General features: G+C 41.0%; 1 protein-coding gene across 1 annotated transcript in view; it reads left to right on the top strand.

Annotated features, from left to right (window-relative positions):
- Positions 1–1409: 1409 nt before the first annotated feature.
- LOC308315158 (angiotensin-converting enzyme-like) overlaps positions 1410–25801 on the top strand; it is a gene marked incomplete at both ends in the record, with an annotated part of 41120 nt that continues 16728 nt past the window's right edge. The window contains 24 exons of the mRNA XM_080762998.1: positions 1410–1631; positions 2647–2817; positions 3236–3323; positions 3779–3922; positions 4131–4322; positions 4949–5046; positions 5347–5519; positions 6206–6429; positions 7060–7204; positions 7960–8058; positions 9561–9683; positions 10042–10237; positions 16445–16609; positions 17004–17174; positions 17579–17666; positions 18135–18278; positions 18488–18679; positions 18789–18886; positions 19307–19479; positions 20150–20373; positions 20998–21142; positions 22026–22124; positions 23640–23762; positions 24131–24326. Of these exons, the coding sequence (XP_080619124.1) occupies positions 1410–1631; positions 2647–2817; positions 3236–3323; positions 3779–3922; positions 4131–4322; positions 4949–5046; positions 5347–5519; positions 6206–6429; positions 7060–7204; positions 7960–8058; positions 9561–9683; positions 10042–10237; positions 16445–16609; positions 17004–17174; positions 17579–17666; positions 18135–18278; positions 18488–18679; positions 18789–18886; positions 19307–19479; positions 20150–20373; positions 20998–21142; positions 22026–22124; positions 23640–23762; positions 24131–24326 (3693 nt within the window). The remainder of the gene's footprint in view (positions 1632–2646; positions 2818–3235; positions 3324–3778; positions 3923–4130; positions 4323–4948; positions 5047–5346; positions 5520–6205; positions 6430–7059; positions 7205–7959; positions 8059–9560; positions 9684–10041; positions 10238–16444; positions 16610–17003; positions 17175–17578; positions 17667–18134; positions 18279–18487; positions 18680–18788; positions 18887–19306; positions 19480–20149; positions 20374–20997; positions 21143–22025; positions 22125–23639; positions 23763–24130; positions 24327–25801) is intronic.

Genomic DNA, 25801 nt, shown 5'->3' with positions numbered 1-25801 from the left:
TGCAAAACAATCTCCGGCCCGGCTTTCGGTCTGGCAGAGATTATGAAAACAATAATCAACATCACACATGCAGCGTGACATCATCATACCCGGAAGTTATGTGGGAACAGAAAAGTCCGACCTATCGGATTATATTAAACAACGTTAAACTCACATTGATCTTTATGGAAAGCTTGAATTGTCCTCTGCAATTTAAAATCCACCATAGACATTGTAGCTAACCCAAGCCAGAGAATGGTGAAGCGTACTGATGTTTCCAATAGGTTTTATTTTTCATTGTTGAAACACCTTTTTTGGACAGACACCGTAAGAACTATAGGAAAATAAACAAGAAAAAATGAGCTCTCACAACATACAAACATAAATTATAAATAATAATAATTATAATAATAATAATATAAAATAAAACACAAACAAAATACCTTGTTCCCGTTCTAGCTGGGTGCTAAGATATGAAACTGTTGCTGCTGCTTCCTCAAACATTTTCTTGATCTGATCCTGAGCAGCCAGGTGAGTGCAATAACTAATCAATGCAACCCCCAGTGGAAAATTACCAGGCTCTAGGCCACACACTGAACTCAAACCAAAAAACCCTTTCAAAATAAAAGTATGACACACAGTGCCTTGGGTCATTTACAGACATATGTTATGATGAGCTACTTCATGTCAAGAAATTCCGTGCAGGTGATTATTTTGTGTCAGAGTTTGGAAGCGCTCGTTTTCACTAACGCAACATCCTGCATGATGTGCAATTTAGAAACAGCAATTCACGCACAACTATTTTTCTTACCGCTTCCTCGGCCTGTCTCTTGTATAGCCTTTGACCTTCATCTGCAGTTTGTCCACCAGATCCTGAAGCCTGGCATGATTCTTCTTGTCCTCTTCAGTCTGAAGTAACAGTATGAATTCATAACATTAGTTGTATGTTCATGCAATCTATTCATGGGATGATGGCCATTAAAGTGCACCTGTTGCTGTTGTGAATTGAAGTTTGCCTGCTCAGAGCGGTGTGATGCGGTGTTTAGTTAAGAGGAGCGCTAGACCCGTTCCTTCTGATTGCAAACTCCTGACCGCACATGTCAGGAGTTTCCGCAGACAGTTGGGCCTCATGCTTGACTTGGAGCTCACTGCTATTCTTCCCCGTCCACAATTACATGACGAGCTATACCTCACAAAAACAGACAGCAGCTCATCAGGTTGAACCGTCTTTGAGTCATGAATGAATCACCACACCAGGCCTGGGAGGCTGGGAGGGGGACACTGAAAGACGTCTGTGAGACAACAGCCCCAGGGGAAAGTGGTCTCTCACCTCACTGGAGAAAACTATAACTACACTTTGTTTTAGCCTCTTATTCAACAGAGAGAGAGAGAGAGAGAGAGAGAGAGAGAGAGAGAGAGAGAGTATTAGAATGGTCAGGTTCGTGTGGTCAGCTGTGCTCCTGTTGCCAGTCCTGGCACTGTGCCAGGCTCTGCCAGCCCACTGGCTTCCTGGGTGTTACACCAACACCACGGCGGACGCTGCCCGGTTCCTAGTTGACTACAACAGCACTTATGAGCAGGTCCGCTACCACTCCAACTTGGCCTTATGGAATTATAAAACCAACTTGACGGACTTCAACTCTCAACTCCAGGTGGGTACAACAACAGAGATCCACCTCTGCAGAGATAGCTTTAGGGTCACATATATGATATATGTGCCTACAGACGTTCAGGAGCAGTCAGCAGCGTGGTGTTTAGTTAAGTGGAATCGCTCGCCTGAACCCGGTTCCTTACTTCCTTCTGATTGCAAACATGCACACGGTCGGGAGCTTCCCTTTTTCACTAATAGCTCACCACTATTCAGCCCAATCCAGAAATATATGCCCAGCTTCCTCCCCGAAAGCTGAATCAGCCTGAGTGTGTCTAACAATAATATGTCATGTTCTGGTGAGAACACAAAAGCAGGACAGCCAGGCAGGTGGTGATCAAACCCATGGTTTATGCACACCTGAGGATATGTAAGTGATCTTGTCCTCATAATCTATGTCAAATGAGCTCACCTGTTGGGTCTCATCCCTATCAAGGAGGGCGATTGTGATTGGATGCTTTGGAGCTGCAGCTGTGTGGCTGTATATTGTACCTACTGTTCAGTTCAGCAGATGCCTGAAGAAGGTCTTTGACTGAAACATTGCCTAATAAAAGGGTTCATATTGCAAGTGCAGACGGTGTGCGGTTTTTGTGCACTTTATGTGCAATTTCTTTGAATAATAGGTGAACAGAAACAGATAATATACATACTCAAACAAATTAACTGACGCCAAAGACCAAACAGTGACTCGACAAGGACTGACTGGGGAACAAGACTAAATGTACACATGAGGACTGATTACACATTAGATACTGTACAGACACAGCTGGGAAAGACAACATAGAACCATGGAAACTAGAACAAGTAACAATACATAGAAATACAAGACCTAATTGATTATACAGACAATTAAGCCTCAAGCTTGTAGATCAGCTATTCTGAAAGTGGTCATGTGTGTCTGTGGGGTTGTGTAAACATTTAACCAATGGAAAGACTAAATAACTACAGTGGATGGAAGCCAGGATATTAGTTCAATTTCCTGAAGAGTAAAGGTTTTGGACATTATTGTCTTTGTGCAGGTGAAGGCCTCCATGGATGAACAGGCCTGCGACGAGGCCTGGGGAAAGAAGGCCAAGACTGTGTTTCCTCCAGCCTTCCTTCAAACCCTGACTGACCTCCAAGCCAAGAAGCTGATACACAAGATCAGCCTGCTGGGTGTTGCAAACCTGCCAGAGAAAGAGAGAGAGCAGGTAACATATCCATGCTGTCGGGCAGATAAACCTCTCATGTTTTAACTTTGTGTGTTTTTGAGTGGTGCAACCACTCCAAGGAACAGCAATGTCCGTGTTCACCGGTCCTAGGGGGAGAGAGAGGGGAGTTGCACCACTCAGTTCACACGGGTGTGATTTTTAATTCATGGCCTATTATTTGAATCCTGAAAAGTAACAGTTTTGGACATACTGTAATGAGGTTTCCACCCAATAGAGACGATACATGACTGGATTATACTGTGTTGTTGTGTGTATGATTATGATACAGTACATGTAGCCAGATTTCCAGAATGCCAGATTTCCATAAAATTACATTTATTATTAGACATCAGATGTACAGTACTGTATAGACTGCTATTAAACAATGATTGCTCCTCTTCTCTGTCTTGCTTTACAGTATGACACAATTCGTAGCACCATGACCAAACTGTATTCAACAGCCAAGGTTTGTCCAAATCCACATGAGTGCTGGAATTCGGAGCCTGGTAGGTTTGTCAAACTATAATGTTCAGAATTCCAATTTAGATACAACACCACAGTCTATTATTGAATATACTGTAGGTGTCCAATGTCAAGTGAAAAAGTTGTATTGTCTTTTTTGTCCTAATCTCTATCAACTCTGATCTACTTCGCTGTACATGGTGCTGAAGATGGTGATGCAAAGCATAGACTTATGGAAGTTACAGTCACACAGACATGTGTTACAATTATATTTGAATTTTGCACAATTAACTTATAACTTTGTCTGTTTTCTGCGTAGTTCTGAGCATTGTGTTTCTCATTGTTAAAGGGACATCTCTTTAATATAATAAACACCCAGTTGATGAGTATAGAGACTTGAATATTGTATGTCTTCACTATTCTGCACTGTAGGTGTGCTGAATCAGTTTTGTAGTTCTGTAGTTTGTGTGATGGATGGGTTTGTTGTCCCCCTCTCCAGAGTTGACGGACATCATGGCCTCCTCCAGGAGTTACGACAAACTGCTGTATGCGTGGGAGGGTTGGCACAACGCAGCAGGAGTTCCTCTACGGAAGCTTTACCCCACATTTGTGAAGCTCTTCAACAAGGCTGAGGTGGCCGATGGTAAGAACCGTTACTATCGTCTCTGTTCCTGAAAGTATACCTACATCTTTCTATGTGAAAGGTTTTATTCATGCGTTTTCCGATATCTTTACGATAGGTAAAATCTGACGGCACATGTTTTTATTTCATTCATTCCATTTTAAATGTTTCTGCAGCGGGAATCAATGCAAAGAGAAAGTCATACATTGTACATTGTATCTTGTCAAAGGTTTTCAAGATGCGGGTGATTACTGGAGATCTAAGTATGAGACGGACACCTTCAAGGAGGACCTGGAGAAGATCTACAAGACCATAGAGCCCCTCTACCAGAACCTGCATGCATATGTCCGCCGCAAACTCTACAATCACTATGGGCCCAAATACATCAACCTTAAAGGACCCATCCCTGCCCATCTGTTGGGTACGCACAGCATAGAGATGATCCATATGACTTCAAATTAGAAATGTAACGAAACCACTTCATGGAACTGTAGGGGTTTACAAAAAATCTAAAAGGTTAAGCAGGTGATGTGGAGGTTAAAAGATATCCACTCGAGTATTGTCTTTCTCCAGGAAACACATTTGATACTGAATGAGGAAATTAGGATTAGGAAAAGATGGCGAGGGGAGGTGTTTTCGGCACCTTTCACTTCCCAGGCTAGAGGGGTCATGACTCTTATACACAAATCTATCCCATTTAATGTTACTAAGGTAATTGCCGACAAAATGGGGCGATATTTGATAATTCAAGGTAATCTTGAGTGTCTTATTTTGGTAAATATCTACGCACCAAACAGTAACTTATTTCTATTATTGACATCTCTTGGGGGTCATTATCTGATAGCGGGGGACTGGAATGTGACCCCTAATCCTACTGAAGATAGATCCACTCATTCAGACAAAACTCACTCTAAAAGTTATTCACCAGTTTCCCAAAGACTTAAATCTTAGAGACATATGGAGAGATTCTAGTACAGAAATGTAACAAAACTGATTCAAACTGGTGACAATTTAACACAAACATGTCTCTCCTCACTCTTCCTTTAGGGAACATGTGGGCTCAGACGTGGAACAATATTTATGGCCTGATGGTCCCCTATCCGGGCAAAGCCCATATAGATGTGACTGAGGCCATGGTCAAAAAGGTAAGAGACCATGGATTGTATTTGTGCCGATGCAACAGACTGGAAGATTACTCCCAGCAGAACTACAATGCCACACACATGTTCTGTGTTGCTCCATCAGAACTACAATGCCACACACATGTTCTGTGTTGCTCCATCAGAACTATAATGACACACACATGTTCTGTGTCGCTCCATCAGAACTACAATGCCACACACATGTTCTGTGTCGCTCCATCAGAACTACAATGCCACACACATGTTCTGTGTTTCTCCATCAGAACTACAATGCCACACACATGTTCTGTGTTTCTCCATCAGAACTACAATGCCACACACATGTTCCGTGTTGCGGAGGAGTTCTACACCTCGTTGGGTCTCATGGAGATGCCTCCAGAGTTCTGGAAGGAGTCCATGCTGGAGAAACCCACCGACGGACGACAGGTGGAGTGTCACGCCAACGCCTGGGACTTCTACAACCGCAAAGACTTCAGGTTAGCACGGCTGGACGTCCTTTAAAGCACCTTCAACCTGGCGGCCCAATTCTTTACGCATTTTGAGCTTGTAGAGAATGTTTGAGATGTGCTATTTTCTATTTTCTGTTTTAAATAGAGCCTTTAAAACAGCACTAGTATGTAACTTTCCTCTTCTACCTTTAATTGATTTTAATCTGGTTTCGTGCTGAAGTGAGGATTTTCTTTTTTTAAACCATTGACCCAATAGAGCCGGTCTAGAGCTTGCTCAGGGGATAAATTCAATCTTGACCATCAGGTTAAAAGTCATCTCACATATACTGTAGGTGAGACATATGACCTTTTTTTTACCAAATTTTACCAAATGGGTGTTCATTTACGAAAAAATACAAAAAGTTAAAATATCGTAGTTATGTTATCCAACATGCAATTTTGTATCTACCAGCCCTAAAAGCTCACAAGCAGATCTACAGTACAAGCAAAGCTTGTAGATATCTGCTATAAATGTAAAATAAATGTATAAATTGTAATTTGTACTTTTAAAAGCCAAGAGGTGGAGTACATTAACTAATAACTATACATTAAGTTCAATGTTGATCTGAGCACACTTTCACTTTATAGATTAGTCACATTTGACTTTGAGTATCTATACGTTTGTAGTATTCAGCACTTTGTCCACCACTGGTTATGCTTGTTTTTGTGTGTAGGATCAAACAGTGTACCGAGGTGACCATGCATCATCTGTACACTGTGCATCATGAGATGGGACATGTTGAATACTACCTGCACTACAAGAACCTGCCTGTAGGCTTCCGTGGCGGAGCCAACCCTGGCTTCCATGAGGCGATAGGGGACATAATAGCTCTGTCCGTCATCACACCTAAACATCTGCAGACCATTGGGCTGCTGGATTCTGACACCACTGATACTGGTATCATTACTGCATTAATACAGTTATTTATGTTAATTCCTGCTTCATCCATTAAACAAATACTATAGGACAACGCACGTTGGGAAGAACGCATGTCCCTCTGCATGCGCAATACCTGTTGTAGTCGTTGTCAGCGTGCTAAACCCATTTTGACCTGAGATCAGATTCTAAAAATGTCTTCTACATCCTGTTTTCAGAAAAAGCTATGTTTCTATGTCAGTCGTTCTTCGATTTAAAAAAAATAGCAGACAAAGCTTGTCTGCTATTTTTCAATAGCTAAAGCATAACATATAATGCTAACACCAAAAGGGGTTCCCGCCCAGAATGGATTAATATAAAGTTGAAAAGATTATTGTATATTGAAGATATTAGATAATGTATGTACTGTATAATAGGAATGTCATTCCTTATAGGTCATGAGCTAGAGAAGGAAGGAGTTGGTTGTATTCGGAAGGATTACTTTGGATTTGATGTGTACATGTGGTCTAAACGACTACAGTACATAAAGACAGCAATAAATAAATATGATAATAAATCAAATAAATTGAAAACCAAGCTAAGAAATGCACTCAACATTAACCATTTGATGCATAATAGGACGGTTAAACACAGCATTGTTTTTCTGCACAGAGAGTGACATCAACTACCTGTTGAAGATGGCTCTAGACAAAATATCTTTCCTTCCGTTTGGCTACCTCGTCGACCAATGGAGATGGAGCGTGTTCAGCGGGGACACACCCCCAGAGCGCTACAACTCTGAATGGTGGCACCTCAGGTAGGATTTCAAATACATGTATTATTTGTGTGCGTGTGTGTGTGTGTGTGTGTGTGTGTGTGTGTGTGTGTGTGTGTGTGTGTGTGTGTGTGTGTGTGTGTGTGTGTGTGTGTGTGTGTGTGTGTGTGTGTGTACGCACGCACGCACGCACACGGGGATCTGGGGATCCTTGGCACAAAACATTTTCAGATAGGGGTACATTTGCGGCCAAATACAGTACATATCAATTGGGGGTCTTTGAAATTAAAAAGGTTTGAGAACCACTGCATTATGCCATCAATATTATGTCATATAACGTCACAGACAGGAATGAGGCGATCAAAATCTGCTATGGCCAGATGGGGCTACAAAACCTGCCCAACCATCTGTGAATGTGGTGGACCATAAGATGCAGCACTGCCTTGTCTGCCCTCTACTACCCAACCAGTGCAGCTTAAAATATCTCGCAGAGTACAATAATAATGCAAAGGACTGTTGTAAAGATATGAAACTGTCATGACTTCAAATTCAAAAGTAGCAGATCTACAATCTCTTCAGCTTGCGGATCTTCTACTTTTAATACTTTTGTGTGATCATGATCAAAGTAGGCCAGGGCATTGATTTACGAAAAAACACAAAATGTTAGAATATGGAGAGAAGAGGTCTCTGCCGACAGCAACGATTAACTTCAAACTTCCACACAAACTTCATTGTCCCATATGGACAGAAATAATCATAAAAACCACACTGATGTCATTCTCTTATTCCTTTTAAAGGACAAAGTACCAAGGAATCTGCCCACCCATCAAGCGCACAGAGGAGCACTTTGATCCTGGAGCAAAATTCCACATTCCTTCAAACTCACCGTACATCAGGTAACAAAATACAATTACAACATAACATTCTTTGAAACAAGCCATACATACTGTAGCATCCACCTCTGTCCGCTACCACTGCAGAATAGTTTACAAGACAATTTGATCAGCGGTACAAAACTAAATCAGGGAAAAGCTGTTCTTAATTCTGCCATGCACATCTTTGTAAATTAATTTATGTCATCCCTATTTTAAAAGTGCTATAACCAATCTTGTGCTATTAATAAAGGGTCATAGAAAACCATTAGTTGAGAATAATATAGCATAAATATAGCATAAATAACTGTTAAACTAGAGTGTAAACCTGAGTCCCTGGGTTAGAGACTACAGGACATGTTCGGACAGACCCACAGCTGCAGGCCCTGCAGAGCACAGACCAAGGGCGCATTATATAAAGTAAACTACAGTCTTTATACAAATAAATAACTTGGGTACTAGGCTTCAAAAAGCAAAGTCATAACCTAGGTATAGGTTATTATTTCACCCCACCCAAAAGGGGTTTAAAAAAGCTCTTAAACCCCCGGGGGGTCCAGGAGGGAAAAACAAAAATATCGGAGTTGGAACCTGAGACCTTGACCAGCCCCATTTACCCGCTGAGAGCTGTTCATGAGGTGGACAGCCGCTGGAAAAACTATTCTGACCTTAAAGTTATAACAGAACAGCTGAACTGACCTAATACTAGCTGGAAATATCACTAGGCCAGGTAATTGCAGGATGGAATTAAGACAGGACACACCTCCCCACAGGCACAATGCAGCTCCAACCTAAATGACAAACAAGCAGAGAGCAGATAGACAAGACTGGCCAGCTGCTATGACATATTGGGCTCCATTTTCGTCACCACTAAACCCCTCATCCCTAAACTTCTTTGCCTTTTTTTTTACTATTTTGCAAAACATTTTTGTTAAAATAGTTAAAATGGCCAGTCTACAAGCTACAACAAACGTGTCAATGTAGATTGGCTAGTTGAACTATTCAAAATGTTTGTCAAAATAGTAAAAAAAAAAGGCAAAGAAGTTTAGGGATAAGGGGTTTAGCGGTGACGAAAATGGAGCCCATTGTGCCCATATTCTCCCCAAAGTTCATATTAAGGAAAGGATTCCATTAAAGGGATATTTCACTTTCAAAAATACTTTTGGTCATTTGCTCGTCTACTCAGGCTTATGTGAACACCTCACACAGTTTTTAAGTTGCTCGATTCAGTATTTAGATATTTGCTGCCCCGCCCCCTTCCTATACAAACCCTTCAACCTCCATTTTAACCACGACAGATTCATCGAAAACACCCAGCCCTTTTTCTGGTGACTGGTACTGCCCTCCTAATACGTGGTTTTTCATTTAATGTTTTCATTTATTTTTAATACTTTGTTTTGATTCTTTAGGCTCCTTCAGAGTCGTCCTCCTCCTCATTCTTCTCCAAAACAATTATTAAAAATAAATGAAAACTAAAGTAGCCTAAACATATTTGAGATGACTCGATCGGCTGTCTGTTTCCCCTGCAGTTATTTTGTCAGCCAAATCCTGCAGTTCCAAATCCATGAGAAACTGTGCCAGGCAGCCAATCACGTCGGTCCCCTGCACACATGTGACATCTACCGTTCCAGAGAGGCAGGAGTCATCTTACAGTAAGTTATAGAGTTTGATTATTTCAAAAACATCATAGAACAGTCATTTCCAACCTGTTGGCGGTCCATGACTATATGTTTCAATTAGGGCCCCTAAAGAATTGTCAAAATATTATTATTATATTTTAACATTAATATAGAAAAGTGTGTTCCCAACCTTGGAGAACAAGTCAGGTTAGGCATGCGTGAATTATGTTTGTGTCCGAGCATAGGCATGGTAACGATACTGATAAATAGCGCTATAGTTCATTTGATCCAAATCAAGCCGTAACACAGTGGACTGACCAACCGAACTGGAATATCGATTTATTTGCAATTAACTCTATTAGTTTGAGAGAGATCATTTCAATATTTCCAGGACGGTGCTGAAGTCTGGTTCTTCCAAACCCTGGACTGAAGTTCTCCAGTCAGCTCTGGGAACCAACAAGATGGATGCCGGGGCCCTGATGAGATACTTTGATCCCATCATCAAATGGCTCCAACAGCAGAACGAGAATGAAACCTTGGGGTGGCCCGACATCGACTGGGTGCCACCTGTCCCGGAGGAGGGCTATGTGAAGAGCTGATTTTAAAAACATCTCTCTTCATTCATGTTTGTATTATTATGTTGTGCTCAAATGCATAAACTGCCACACATTATAGACTAACAATCATACATTTTGAATAAAAGTTCATATGAATAATTAGTTTCTCTCCACCTTTTATTATTTGGGTAACTAACTTTGCAGGATATTAAAGGAATGAGGCATACATGAAAAATATTTTTTTTACATGCTAGACAAGTAAAATGGCAATGAACAAGCTGGGTACTGTAACAGGAATCTGTGATTATTACAGTAAAATATTAAATGTTTATGTTGAACTCTTCCTCATATTTCTATTTTATAAATGTAATTCGCATGTAGACCCTGTAGTTTTCAATGTGTCCCTATTTTGAGCCTTTGCCTAGTGAGATCTCTGCCTACTGAATGATATATGTGTGGTGAAAAAACGTCTACGAATAGTATACTTGTATATACAGTATGTTAAATCTTAATGGAATGGACAGTGATGAGAGGGCCTATAGGAGGGAGATAGAAGATCTGACTCTATGGTGCGATAACAACAACCTCTCACTTAACACCAATAAGACCAAAGAAATCATTGTAGACTTTAGGAAGTCCAAAGGTATCCACACCCCCATTTCCATCAAAGGGTCATCTGTCGACATAGTTGATAACTTTAAATTCTTGGGCATACATATCACAGACACATTCACATGGTCACTCATACACATCACAGACACATTCACATGGTCACTCATACACATCACAGACACATTCACATGGTCACTCATACACATCACAGACACATTCACATGGTCACTCAACAATGAGTACATCCTCAAGAAGGCGCAGCAGCGACTGTACTTTCTGAGGCGCCTTAAAAAAATTGGCTTAAGTACAAAAGGACTAGTGAACTTTTATCGCTGTATAATTGAAAGTGTCTTAACTGGCTGTATCACTGGTATCAACTGGTACGGTAACACGACCGCTCAGGACTGCAACAGGTTGTAGAGGACTCCACAACATCTACACCACTCGTTGTATGAAAAAAGCCCACAACATCATGAAAGACACCAAATACCCTGTTCAAACCACTCCCTTCCAAAAAGCACTACCAGAGCATCAAATCTCGCACCACCCGTCTCAGTAACAGTTTCTACCCCCAGGCAGTCAGGCTGCTGAACAGCTGACCTTGAACTGTATTGCACTGTTTTGTCACTTCACTTGCACTTTTTTCATTTTTTTGTCTTTTTCTTGCACTATAGATGTTTGTTTATGTCCTATGTATGTAAGACAGAGTGCTCTGAGCAAAATAATTCTCATTGTATTTATACTCTTCCATCTATACACATGACAAATAAACCTGAAACTGGCCCCCGTAAAATCTGAATCCCCCCCCCCTTTTCCCCTCACTGTATACGTTTCTTTTCCATTTTTACCTCCTTTATGATGAATTCCTGTTCTGTTCTTTGACTATATAGAAGTGTCTATTTGTACGTCTAAATGTTTTGATGAATTGAACATGGCGGACCCTCTTGTAAACAAGTGTAATGCTTAATTGGGTCGTCCACTCACAGTTAAAAGTATTTGTATTGAGTTTGTGCTTGAAATGTACTGTAATTCTGCAAACTGTTTATAAATATTTCAAATCTCAATCAATCAATCATTTGGTTGGTTGGGTTGGGTGGGCTGACTGCTTAACCTCCACAATTCAGTTACAATTTAGAGAGATCATAGCATGTCACTAGTTAATGTAAAAATGGTAATATCCAATAACAGAAAACACTGCATGGATGCACCTGGGACGTATCCTCAGTGATGTATCCTGAGGTCATCGGGGTTTCGGGTCTCTCAACCAGCCGGGGTGATTAAGTCCCGACTTACGTCCCAGTAGCTACTCTCGGTCAGTCCCATTAGGGAAAAACCAGGGCCACACAATCCGTTACCAGCTCAGTGGCCTTGTGGTTAGAGTGTCCGCCCTGAGACTGGGAGGTCGGGGTTCAATACCTGGCCGGGTCATACCAAAGACTATGCCTGGTTGTCACATATAGTCTATTACTATGAGTCACTATAAATAGAATAACTATAACTAAAAAAACATTGCATGGATGCACCTGGGACATATCCTCAGTGATGTATATTACACCATAATAAAAGCATCTGTCACATTGGAACCCTCGTTCCTGCCCAAATTTGGGTTGGGGATAAATGGTGCATTTATATAGCGCCTTTATCCAAGGCGCTTTACATAGATTGTGCATCAATTCACCCATTCACACACTGATGGCTGCAGAAACCATGCAAGGCACTAGCCGCAATTTGCAACTCTAGATTTTTTTACAATTGGCTGAATCCAGAGTTGCAATAACCTCCATCAACTTCCTATGCATGTTTTTTGGTTTGTGATCTCCTGGTCTTAAATGACGTTAAACTCACCAACTTTGCAGCTGCAGTCCAAGCTTGAATTATCCTCTTTCAATCTGGTGTCGCTTGTTTATCATAAAAGTCCCCCGTAGAGATGTTATGAGCTACTTTCTGTCCAAAATATTCCAAGAGTGACAATATCGAGCCGCCATTTTGATTTTTGCAACGTGCCGTAAAACAAGATGTGAGGGGGAGCGCTTGTTTAATAGAATCTTACCTGCGCAGGTAAGACACCCAAAGAAGAGGCCGACGCCCTAGGGAGGGAGGGAGGCTATTAAACAAGCACTCCCCCTCACATCTTGTTTTACGGCACGTTGCAAAAATCAAAATGGCGGCTCGATATTGTCACTCTTGGAATATTTTGGACAGAAAGTAGCTCATAACATCTCTACGGGGGACTTTTATGATAAACAAGCGACACCAGATTGAAAGAGGATAATTCAAGCTTGGACTGCAGCTGCAAAGTTGGTGAGTTTAACGTCATTTAAGACCAGGAGATCACAAACCAAAAAACATGCATAGGAAGTTGATGGAGGTTATTGCAACTCTGGATTCAGCCAATTGTAAAAAAATCTAGAGTTGCAAATTGCGGCTAGCAAGGCACTAGCCAGCACATCAGGAGCAATTAGGGGTTCAGTGTCTTGCTCAAGGACACTAATTCTGGGGGAGCCCAGTTTCAAACTGGCAATCTTGCGGTTACCATCCAGCCACTCTACTCCCTGAGCCACCGCCACCCATATTCATTTCAATAGCATTTTACATAAAGCATTATCTAATATGGTACAATCAACAAAGTTTGTACAGGATATGCTCTGAATGGGCAGATGGCTCTGGTTTGTTACTTGTGTAAATTAATCTCAACATTAGTAACTAGGTGGCAGTGTGAGACCGGAGACTGCATGGGCCAAAAGCACACACTGTTGCTTTGAGTTTGTGTCTATATTCTATAACAATAAGAACCATAGCAATTTCATAGCAATTGTATGATTTATATTAAATAACTACAAGAAATAAAAGGTTCTGTACCTGCATCAGTATTTTTTTAATACTGTAACCAAACTGTATTGCAGACCAAAAGTAAAACACAAAACAGTTTTCTTAAATCCGATTTAAACTTCATCGACAAAATAATAATAATTCAATTGAACAATAAATAGATTTCAAGAATAGAAATGTAAATGTTCAAACTCAGATAGTTTTAAAGTCCCGCAACGCAAATTCCTTTAAATGTCTCCAATGAGTAATGTATCAAAAAAGTATTCCCAAAAGTACCGGTAATCAAAAACTCAAAAAGGGGAAAAAAATGATATTCCTCACCCAAACTTCAAGTCACGAGGCCACAGCAGGATCCTTCGTCCAAATTTGTTCAGCGCTGCACTGTCAGACATGTTCGACCAAACTTCCTTTCTTCCACTACACAAAGTTCTCCGGCAGTCACACTACTCATGTCATGAGTGGTTTAACAAGTTCTTATTCTGGTTTAGTATTGGCCTTAAAAGAGTCTCTTTAACAAACCACCAACAAAAACAGTTTTTGTTTTTAATACCTGAAATGCTATGGCACCTGGCCGTCTCACTTCCTGTACTTTTATAGGTGTTCCTGATAGGTCATTACATCACTTCCTGGAACTATTGCTAACATGCTTTTTAACCACAGCTCCCCTATAGGTGGAAAGCTTGGTGACCCCCTATGAGCAAACCTTGTCAACAGAGAATTAATTACCATATTCAACGACACAAAACAAAACAAAAATTCTGTTAAATATTCATCCATATTTTAACCAATATATTCCCGTGTTATCACCCAGTAGGTTATGTTTAATTTTCTTTCAACATTCCAGAGCAGGAAATATTCACACAAAAGTATTGAACACAAAACCATTGAGTTAGGCCAAAAATTGCCTATATGACCTAAGTCACACTCTTATAAGGGGCGGGAAACAGTATTGGTCAGAAAGTATTATGGACATGGTATATAGCCCCTTGAGATGCAGCATCTCATCCTATGCTGTTGTGAATTGAAGTTTGCCTGCTCAGAGCAGTGTGATGCGGTGCCGGTGTTTAGTTAAGAGGAGCGCTTGCATGTCGCTTGCCCGAACCGGTTCCTTCTGATTGCAAACACTGTGGCAACCCAGGGGAGAATAGGCACAGATTCACAATAAAATAAGAGGCTCAGAGTCAGATTCAACATAAACTAAAATTGTCTTTTATTAAATTGTTCAGGAAAACGTCAACATAGCTGGGTTCCTCCTGTCAGGGGCTTGGGCTTCTATTCACATGCAGTCCTGCATGTGGCCAGAGCAGAGAGAGAGCTAGTGACTACTTTATTCAGTTGGGGGAGAGTGCTGTAGGCTCTCCCTTGTGGAGTTCAGTCGGCTTGTGAGATCTCCCTCATACCACTACCAGCCTCCTCATGGACAGAGTGATTCCTGCTTGATCCTCACTCCTCCATTAGTCCAAACTGACTCCCCTGCAGACAGCTTGGGTGTCGGCTATTTATTTTTTTAGTTATCAAATGTTTTTTATTTAAGAAAAAAATGTTAACACCATGAATGAATAAAGAAAACAAAACAACATAAAAAGTAACACATATAACAGCAAAATAATAATAATAATAATCTTTATTGTCCCGAAGGATATTCATCTTCACAGGTCTGTTCAACACCAACAACAAAAGCAGCACATAGTACAGAAAAACATCACACCAAGACAATACAAAAAAAAAAAAAACATGAGTTCCCCACTGTGTACAGAAACCATCCTATCGGCGGGGCGGTTTGTTTAATGCCGCGATGGCTGAGGGGACAAAACTCCTACTGAAACGAACCTTTTTCCAGGGTAAGGTTCTGTATCTTTGTCCTGATGGCATGAGGTTGAAGAAGCGATACAGGGGATGATCAGTGTCACGTGATATTGAGAGTGCTAGCCGTGTGATGGCATTATTGTTCATATCAGAAAGTGTCGGTGTGGGAAGAAAGGAACACAAAAACAAACAACAAACAATCCCACCCACCCCTCCCCCCGGGACCAAAGATGCCAGAAGATGTCAGGACTCCTACCACTGTGCAATGGGGAAAAAATAAATAAATAATAATAATGACAAAATCATGTCCTTAACCAAATCTGCAATACCAGACCAAATATCAATGTTTTCTTCTTTCGCTCGATCTGTGCAATCTTGTTGTTGACAATTCCATATAGATGATATCTAGAAAGTTCAAAGCCCATTGACGAAACGTCAATGTATGAGGTGGTTTCCAGTGCGAAGCAACCATCTTCTTTGCGGCCGTTACGCCAGCAAAGAAGACACGAATACGGGTATTATTTAATGGCAATTGGGATACATCGTTTAATATGAATAGAGATGGGGAGGGTGTAATGTTAATTTGTAGACACTCGGACACTCCCACACCATATGAAAGAATGTACCTATGGTGTTCGAAGTGCAGAAAGTGCAGTTGTGATTATTTAAAATCCTCATAGCACACAATCTAGGGGGGGTCAAGGCGTCGGCTATTTAAAAGCTTCTGGTGATTGCCTTACTGGCTGCAGGTGCGTCCATGTCCAGGCTCCCATTGGCTGCAATACCTGTACAGGGTGATATACTCCCTCTATCACCTCCCCCAGCCTCCTTCTGTTGGGAATAGGCCTGGCTGTTTCCCCTGGTTTGCCACAACACATGCATGCGGTCAGGAGTTTCTGCAGATAGTTGGGCCTCATGCTTATGAGTATTAGAATGGTCAGGTTCGTGTGGTCAGCTGTGCTCCTGTTGCCGGGCCTGGCACTGTGCCAGGCTCTGCCAGCCCACTGGCTTCCTGGGTGTTACACCAACACCACGGCGGACGCTGCCCGGTTCCTAGATGACTACAACAGAACTTATGAGCAGGTCAGCTACCACTCCGCCTTGGCCTCATGGAATTATAAAACCAACTTGACGGACTTCAACTCTCAACTCGAGGTGGGTACAACAACAGAGATCCACCAGAGATGCAGACAAGTGACAGTGACTCGACAAGGACTGACTGGGGAACAAGACTAAATATTCACATGAGGACTGATTACACATTAGATACTGTACAGACACAGCTATGGGAAAGACAACATAGAACCATGGAAACTAGAACAAGTAACGATACATAGAAATACAAGACCTAATTGATTATACAGACATGCTCAAGCTTGTAGATCAGCTGTATTATCGGTATCGCTGTTCTGAAAGTGGTCATGTGTGTCTGTGGGTTGTGTAAACATTTAACCAATGGAAAGACTAAATAACTACAGTGGATGGAAGCCAGGATATTAGTTCAATTTCCTGAAGAGTAAAGGTTTTGGACATTATTGTCTTTGTGCAGCTGAAGGCCTTCATGGATGAACAGGCCTACGACGAGGCCTGGGGAAAGAAGGCCAAGACTGTGTTTCCTCCAGCCTTCCTTCAAACCCTGACTGACCTCCAAGCCAAGAAGCTGATACACAAGATCAGCCTTCTGGGTGTTGCAAACCTGCCAGAGAAAGAGAGACAGCAGGTAACATATCCATGCTGTCGGGCAGATAAACCTCTCATGTTTTAACTTTGTGTGTTTTTGAGTGGTGCAACCACTCCAAGGAACAGCAATGTCCGTGTTCACCTAGGGGGAGAGAGAGGAGAGTTGCACCACTCAGTTCACACGGGTGTGATTTTTAATTCATGGCCTATTATTTGAACCCTGAAAAGTAACAGTTTTGGACATAATGAGGTTTCCACCCAACAGAGACGATACATGACTGGATATACTGTGTTGTTGTGTGTATGATTATGATACAGTACATGTAGCCAGATTTGCAGAATGCCAGATTTCCATAAAATTTTTATTATTAGACATCAGATGTACAGTACTGTATAGACTGCAATTAAACAATGATTGCTCCTCTTCTCTGTCTTGCTTTACAGTATAACACAATTCATAGCACCATGACCAAACTGTATTCAACAGCCAAGGTTTGTCCAAATCCACATGAGTGCTGGAATTTGGAGCCTGGTAGGTTTGTCAAACTATAATGTTCAGAATTCCAATTTAGATACAACACCACAGTCTATTATTTAATATACTGTAGGTGTCCAATGTCAAGTGAAAGAGTTGTATTGTCTTTTTTGTCCTAATCTCTATCAACTCTGATCTACTTCGTTGTACATGTTGCTGAAGATGGTGATGCAAAGCATAGACTTATGGAAGTTATACAGTCACACAGACATGTGTTACAATTTTATTTGAATTTTGCACAATTAAAATAACGTATAACTGTCTGTCTGTTTAGCGCCTGCGTAGTTCCGAGCATTGTGTTGCTCATTGTTAAAGGGACATCTCTTTAATATAATAAACACCCAGTTGATGAGTATAGAGACTTGAATATTGTATGTCTTCACTATTCTGCACTGTAGGTGTGCTGAATCAGTTTTGTAGTTCTGTAGTTTGTGTGATGGATGGGTTTGTTGTCCCTCTCTCCAGAGTTGACAGACATCATGGCCTCCTCCAGGAGTTACGACAAACTGCTGTATGCGTGGGAGGGTTGGCACAACGCAGCAGGAGTTCCTCTACGGAAGCTTTACCCCACATTTGTGAAGCTCTTCAACAAGGCTGAGGTGGCCGATGGTAAGAACCGTTACTATCATCTCTGTTCCTGAAAGTATACCTACATCTTTCTATGTGAAAGGTTTTATTCATGCGTTTTCCGATATCTTTACGATAGGTAAAATCTGACGGCACATGTTTTTATTTCATTCATTCCATTTTAATTGTTTCTGCAGCGGGAATCAATGCAAAGAGAAAGTCATACATGTTACCATTGTATCTTGTCAAAGGTTTTCAAGATGCGGGTGATTACTGGAGATCTAAGTACGAGATGGACACCTTCAAGGAGGACCTGGAGAAGATCTACAAGACCATAGAGCCCCTCTACCAGAACCTGCATGCATATGTCCGCCGCAAACTCTACAATCACTATGGGCCCAAATACATCAACCTTAAAGGACCCATCCCTGCCCATCTGTTGGGTACGTACAGTATCGGGCTGATCGATATGACTTCAAATTAGGCACGTAAGGAAACTGATTAAAACTGGTGACAATTTAACGCAAACATCTCTCCTCACTCTTCCTTTAGGGAACATGTGGGCGCAGGAGTGGAGCGATATTTATGGCCTGATGGTCCCCTATCCGGGCAAAGCCCATATAGATGTGACTGAGGCCATGGTCAAAAAGGTAAGAGACCATGGATTGTATTTGTGCCGAGGCAACAGACTGGAAGATTACTCCCATCAGAACTATAATGCCACACACATGTTCTGTGTTGCTCCATCAGAACTACAATGCCACACACATGTTCTGTGTTGCTCCATCAGAACTACAATGCCACACACATGTTCTGTGTTGCTCCATCAGAACTACAATGCCACACACATGTTCTGTGTCGCTCCATCAGAACTACAATGCCACACACATGTTCTGTGTCGCTCCATCAGAACTACAATGCCACACACATGTTCTGTGTCGCTCCATCAGAACTACAATGCCACACACATGTTCTGTGTTTCTCCATCAGAACTACAATGCCACACACATGTTCTGTGTTTCTCCATCAGAACTACAATGCCACACACATGTTCTGTGTTTCTCCATCAGAACTACAATGCCACACACATGTTCCGTGTTGCGGAGGAGTTCTACACCTCGTTGGGTCTCATGGAGATGCCTCCAGAGTTCTGGAACGAGTCCATGCTGGAGAAACCCACCGACGGACGACAGGTGGAGTGTCACGCCTCCGCCTGGGACTTCTACAACCGCAAAGACTTCAGGTTAGCACGGCTGGACGTCCTTTAAAGCACCTTCAACCTGGCGGCCCAATTCTTTAGGCATTTTGAGCTTGTAGAGAATGTTTGAGATGTGCTATTTTCTATTTTCTGTTTTAAATAGAGCCTTTAAAACAGCACTAGTATGTAACTTTCCTCTTCTACCTTTAATTGATTTTAATCTGGTTTCGTGCTGAAGTGAGGATTTTCTTTTTTTAAACCATTGAGACAATGGAGCCGGTCTAGAGCTTGCTCAGGGGATAAATTCAATCTTGACCATCAGGTTAAAAGTCATCTCACATATACTGTAGGTGAGACGTGACCTTTTTTTTACCAAATTGGTGTTCATTTACGAAAAAATACAAAAAGTTAAAATATCGTTATGTTATCCAACATGCAATTTTGTATCTACCAGACCTAAAAGCTCACAAGCAGATCTACAGTACAAGCAAAGCTTGTAGATATCTGCTATAAATGTAAAATAAATGTATAAATTGTAATTTGTACTTTTAAAAGCCAAGAGGTGGAGTACATTAACTATACATTAAGTTCAATGTTGATCTGAGCACACTTTCACTTTATAGTTTAGTCACATTTGACTTTGAGTATCTATACGTTTGTAGTACTGGGGTTCAGCATTTTGTCCACCACTGGTTATGCTTGTTTTTGTGTGTAGGATCAAACAGTGTACCGAGGTGACCATGCATCATCTGTACGTCGTGCATCATGAGATGGGACATGTTGAATATTACCTGCACTACAAGAACCTGCCTGTAGGCTTCCGTGACGGAGCCAACCCTGGCTTCCATGAGGCGATAGGGGACATAATAGCTCTGTCCGTCATCACACCTAAACATCTGCACACCATTGGCCTGCTGGATTCTGACACCACTGATACTGGTATCATTACTGCATTAATACAGTTATTTATGTTAATTCCTGCTTCATCCATTAAACAAATACTATAGGACAACGCACGTTGGGAAGAACGCATGTCCCTCTGCATGCGCAATACCTGTTGTAGTCGTTGTCAGCGTGCTAAACCCATTTTGACCTGAGATCAGATTCTAAAAATGTCTTCTACATCCTGACGGTTTTCAGAAGAAGCTATGTTTCTATGTCAGTCGTTCTTCGATTTAAAAAAAATTGCAGACCAAGCTCGTCTGCTATTTTTCAATAGCTAAAGCATAACATATAATGCTAACACCAAAAGGGGTTCCCGCCCAGAATGGATTAATATAAAGTTGAAAAGATTATTGTATATTGAAGATATTAGATAATGTATGTACTGTATATAAGGTATGTCATTCCTTAGGTCATGAGCTAGAGAAGGAAGGAGTTGGTTGTATTCGGAAGGATTACTTTGGATTTGATGTGTACATGTGGTCTAAACAACTACAGTACATAAAGACAGCAATAAATAAATATGATAATAAATCAAATAAATTGAAAACCAAGCTAAGAAATGCACTCAACATTAAGCATTAACAGGAAGGTTAAACACAGCATTGTTTTTCTGCACAGAGAGTGACATCAACTACCTGTTGAAGATGGCTCTAGACCAAATATCTTTCCTTCCGTTCGGCTACCTTGTCGACCAATGGAGATGGAGCGTGTTCAGCGGGGACACACCCCCAGAGCGCTACAACTCTGAATGGTGGCACCTCAGGTAGGATTTCAAATAAATGTATTTTGTGTGTGTGTGTGTGTGTGTGTGTGTGTGTGTGTGTGTGTGTGTGTGTGTGTGTGTGTGCAGATCTGGGGATCCTTGGCACAAAACATTTTCAGATAGGGGTACATATCAATTGGGGGTCTTTGAAATTAAAGAGTTTGAGAACCACTGCATTATATATTATATCAATATATATGTCATACTTACAGTATAAAGTCACAGACCGCCTGAGAACAGGAATGAGGCGATCAAAAGCTGCTATGGCCAGATGGGGCTACAAAACCTGCCCAAACATCTGTGAATGTGGAGAAGAGTTCAATAGAGTTCAATAAAATTGCAAAGGACTGTTGTAAAGATATGAAACTGTCATGACTGACATGCTTCGAAAGCAATAAAAAAAAGAAGAACGTCACAGAGACCACCCTCCAAGTACTACGTATGTGGGCACTGCAGTAGTATGATAGTGGGTACTGCACTATAATGGAGCATACAACAGGTACAACGGTGTTGCAAAACAGGAGGGGCATGCGGTCCCTGCGGGCATCGTTCCGAATGGCCATCAGCCTTTGACTGCCTAGTTCTTGTTAGTTAAAGAACTAACAAGAGTAAGATAGTAAGAACTTCCATATATGTCGGCAGACTCTGCAATCTACCACGTCACATTCTCTGTGAAAAGCTGATTTGTCAATAAAGGTGTTCCTGAATCTAGGATGTACTGTATGCCGTCTCTGTCGGGGTGGAAATCTATATGATATGGAGAGAAGAGGTCTCTGCCGACAGCAACGATTAACTTCAAACTTCCACACAAACTTCATTGTCCCATATGGACAGAAATAATCATAAAAACCACACCGATGTCATTCTCTTATTCCTTTTAAAGGACAAAGTACCAAGGAATCTGCCCACCCATCAAGCGCACAGAGGAGCACTTTGATCCTGGAGCAAAATTCCACATTCCTTCAAACTCACCGTACATCAGGTAACAAAATACAATTACAACATAACATTCTTTGAAACAAGCCATACATACTGTAGCATCCACCTCTGTCCGCCACCACTGCAGAATAGTTTACAAGACAATTTGATCAGCGGTACAAAACTAAATCAGGGAAAAGCTGTTCTTCTGCCATGCACATCTTTGTAAATTAATTAATGTCATCCCTATTTTAAAAGTGCTATAACCAATCTTGTGCTATTAATAAAGGGTCATAGAAAACCATTAGTTGAGAATAACATAGCATAAATATAGCATAAATAACTGTTAAACTAAAGTGTAAACCTGAGTCCCTGGGTTAGAGACTACAGGACAGACCCACAGTTGCAGGCCCTGCAGAGCACAGACCAAGGGCGCATTATATAAAGTAAACTACAGTCTTTATTCAAATAAATAACTTATTAATAGCTTCAAAAAGCAAAGTCATAACCTAGGTATAGGTTATTATTTCACTCTACCCAAAAGGGGTTTAAAAAAGCTCTTAAACCTTTTCCAACTCCGATATTTTTGTTTTGAAAAACAAAAATATCAGAGTTGGAACCTGAGACCTTGACCAGCCCCATTTACCCGCTGAGAGCTGTTCATGAGGTGGACAGCCGCTGGAAAAATTATTCTGACCTTAAAGCTATAACAGAACAGCTGAACTGACCTAATACTAGCTGGAAATATCACTAGGCCAGGTAAATTGCAGGATGGAATTAAGACAGGACACACCTCCCCACAGGCACAATGCAGCTCCAACCTAAATGACAAACAAGCAGAGAGCATAGATAGACAAGACTGGCCAGCTGCTATGACATATTGGGCTCCATTTTCGTCACCACTAAACCCCTCCTAAACTTATTTGCCTTTTTTTTTTACTATTTTGCAAAACATTTTTGTTAAATAGTTAAAATGGCCAGTCTACAAGCTACAACAAACGTGTCAATGTAGATTGGCTAGTTGAACTATTCAAAATGTTTGTCAAAATAGTAAAAAAAAAAGGCAAATAAGTTTAGGGATAAGGGGTTTAGCGGTGACGAAAATGGAGCCCATTGTGCCCATATTCTCCCCAAAGTTCATATTAAGGAAAGGATTCCATTAAAGGGATATTTCACTTTCAAAAATACTTTTGCTTGTCATTTGCTCGTCTACTCAGGCTTATGTGAACACCTCACACAGTTTTTAAGTTGCTCGATTCAGTATTTAGATATTTGCTGCCCCGCCCCCTTCCTATACAAACCCATTGTAACTTCAACCTCCATTTTAACCACGACAGATTCATCGAAAACACCCAGCCCTTTTTCTGGTGACTGGTACTGCCCTCCTAATACGTGGTTTTTTATTTAATGTTTTCATTTATTTTTAATACTTTGTTTTGATTCTTTAGTCTCCTTCAGAGTCGTCCTCCTCCTCCTCATTCTTCTCCAAAACAATTATTAAAAATAAATAAAAACAGTAAATGAAAACTAAAGTAAACATATTTGAGATGACTCGATTGGCTGTCTGTTTCCCCTGCAGTTATTTTGTCAGCCAAATCCTGCAGTTCCAAATCCATGAGAAACTGTGCCAGGCAGCCAATCACGTCGGTCCCCTGCACACATGTGACATCTACCGTTCCAGAGAGGCAGGAGTCATCTTACAGTAAGTTATAGAGTTTGATTATTTCAAAAACATCATAGAACAGTAATTTCCAACCTGGTGGCGGTCCATGACTATATGTTTCAATTAGGGCCCCTAAAGAATTGTCAAAATATTATTATTATATTTTAACATCAATATAGAAAAGTGTGTTCCCAACCTTGGAGAACAAGTCAGGTTAGGCATGCGTGAATTATGTTTGTGTCCGAGCATAGGCATGGTAACGATACTGATAAATAGCGCTATAGTTCATTTGATCCAAATCAAGCCGTAACACAGTCGACTGACCAACCGAACTGGAATATCGATTTATTTGTATTTATATGCAATTAACTCTATTAATTTGAGAGAGATCATTTCAATATTTCCAGGACGGTGCTGAAGTCTGGTTCTTCTAAACCCTGGACTGAAGTTCTCCAGTCAGCTCTGGGAACCAACAAGATGGATGCCGGGGCCCTGATGAGATACTTTGATCCCATCATCAAATGGCTCCAACAGCAGAACGAGAATGAAACCTTGGGGTGGCCCGACATCGACTGGGTGCCACCTGTCCCGGAGGAGGGCTATGTGAAGAGCTGATTTTAAAACATCTCTCTTCATTCATGTTTTTATTATTATCTTGTGCTCAAATGCATAAACTGACACACATTATAGTCAATCATACATTTTGAATAAAAGTTCATATGAATAATTAGTTTCTCTCCACCTTTTATTATTTGGGTAACTAACTTTGCAGGATATTAAAGGAATGAGGCATACATTTACATGCTAGACAAGTAAAATTGCAATGAACAAGCTGGGTACTGTAACAGGAATCTGTGATTATTACAGTAAAATATTAAATGTTTATGTTGAACTCTTCCTCATATTTCTATTTTATAAATGTAATTCGCATGTAGACCCTGTAGTTTTCAATGTGTCCCTATTTTGAGCCTTTGCCTAGTGAGATCTCTGCCTACTGAATGATATATGTGTGGTGAAAAAAACGTCTATGAATAGTATACTTGTATATACAGTATGTTAAATCTTAATGGAATGGACAGTGATGAGAGGGCCTATAGGAGGGAGATAGAAGATCTGACTCTATGGTGCGATAACAACAACCTCTCACTTAACACCAATAAGACCAAAGAAATCATTGTAGACTTTAGGAAGTCCAAAGGTATCCACACCCCCATTTCCATCAAAGGGTCATCTGTCGACATAGTTGATTACTTTAAATTCTTGGGCATACACATCACAGACACATTCACATGGTCACTCATACACATCACAGACACATTCACATGGTCACTCATACACATCACAGACACATTCACATGGTCACTCATACACATCACAGACACATTCACATGGTCACTCAACAACGAGTACATCCTCAAGAAGGTGCAGCAGCGACTGTACTTTCTGAGGCGCCTTAAAATGTTTGGCTTAAGTACAAAAGGACTAGTGAACTTTTATCGCTGTATAATTGAAAGTGTCTTAACTGGCTGTATCACTGGTATCAACTGGTACGGTAACACGACCGCTCAGGACTGCAACAGGTTGTAGAGGACTCCACAACATCTACACCACTCGTTGTATGAAAAAAGCCCACAACATCATGAAAGACACCAAATACCCTGTTCAAACCACTCCCTTCCAAAAAGCACTACCAGAGCATCAAATCTCGCACCACCCGTCTCAGTAACAGTTTCTACCCCCAGGCAGTCAGGCTGCTGAACAGCTGACCTTGAACTGTATTGCACTGTTTTGTCACTTCACTTGCACTTTTTTCATTTTTTTGTCTTTTTCTTGCACTATAGATGTTTGTTTATGTCCTATGTATGTAAGACAGAGTGCTCTGAGCAAAATAATTCTCATTGTATTTATACTTCTATACCATCTATACACATGACAAATAAACCTGAAACTGGCCCCCGTAAAATCTGAATCCCCCCCCCCCCTTTTTCCCCTCACTGTATACGTTTCTTTTCCATTTTTACCTCCTTTATGATGAATTCCTGTTCTGTTCTTTGACTATATAGAAGTGTCTATTTGTA

The sequence above is a fragment of the Protomyctophum bolini genome (genome assembly GCF_963924005.1).
Source record: "Protomyctophum bolini genome assembly, chromosome: 5".
Lineage (NCBI taxonomy): Eukaryota > Metazoa > Chordata > Actinopteri > Myctophiformes > Myctophidae > Protomyctophum > Protomyctophum bolini.
Note: the sequence above shows the minus strand (reverse complement) of the source record. Positions and strands in the feature narration are given on the sequence as shown.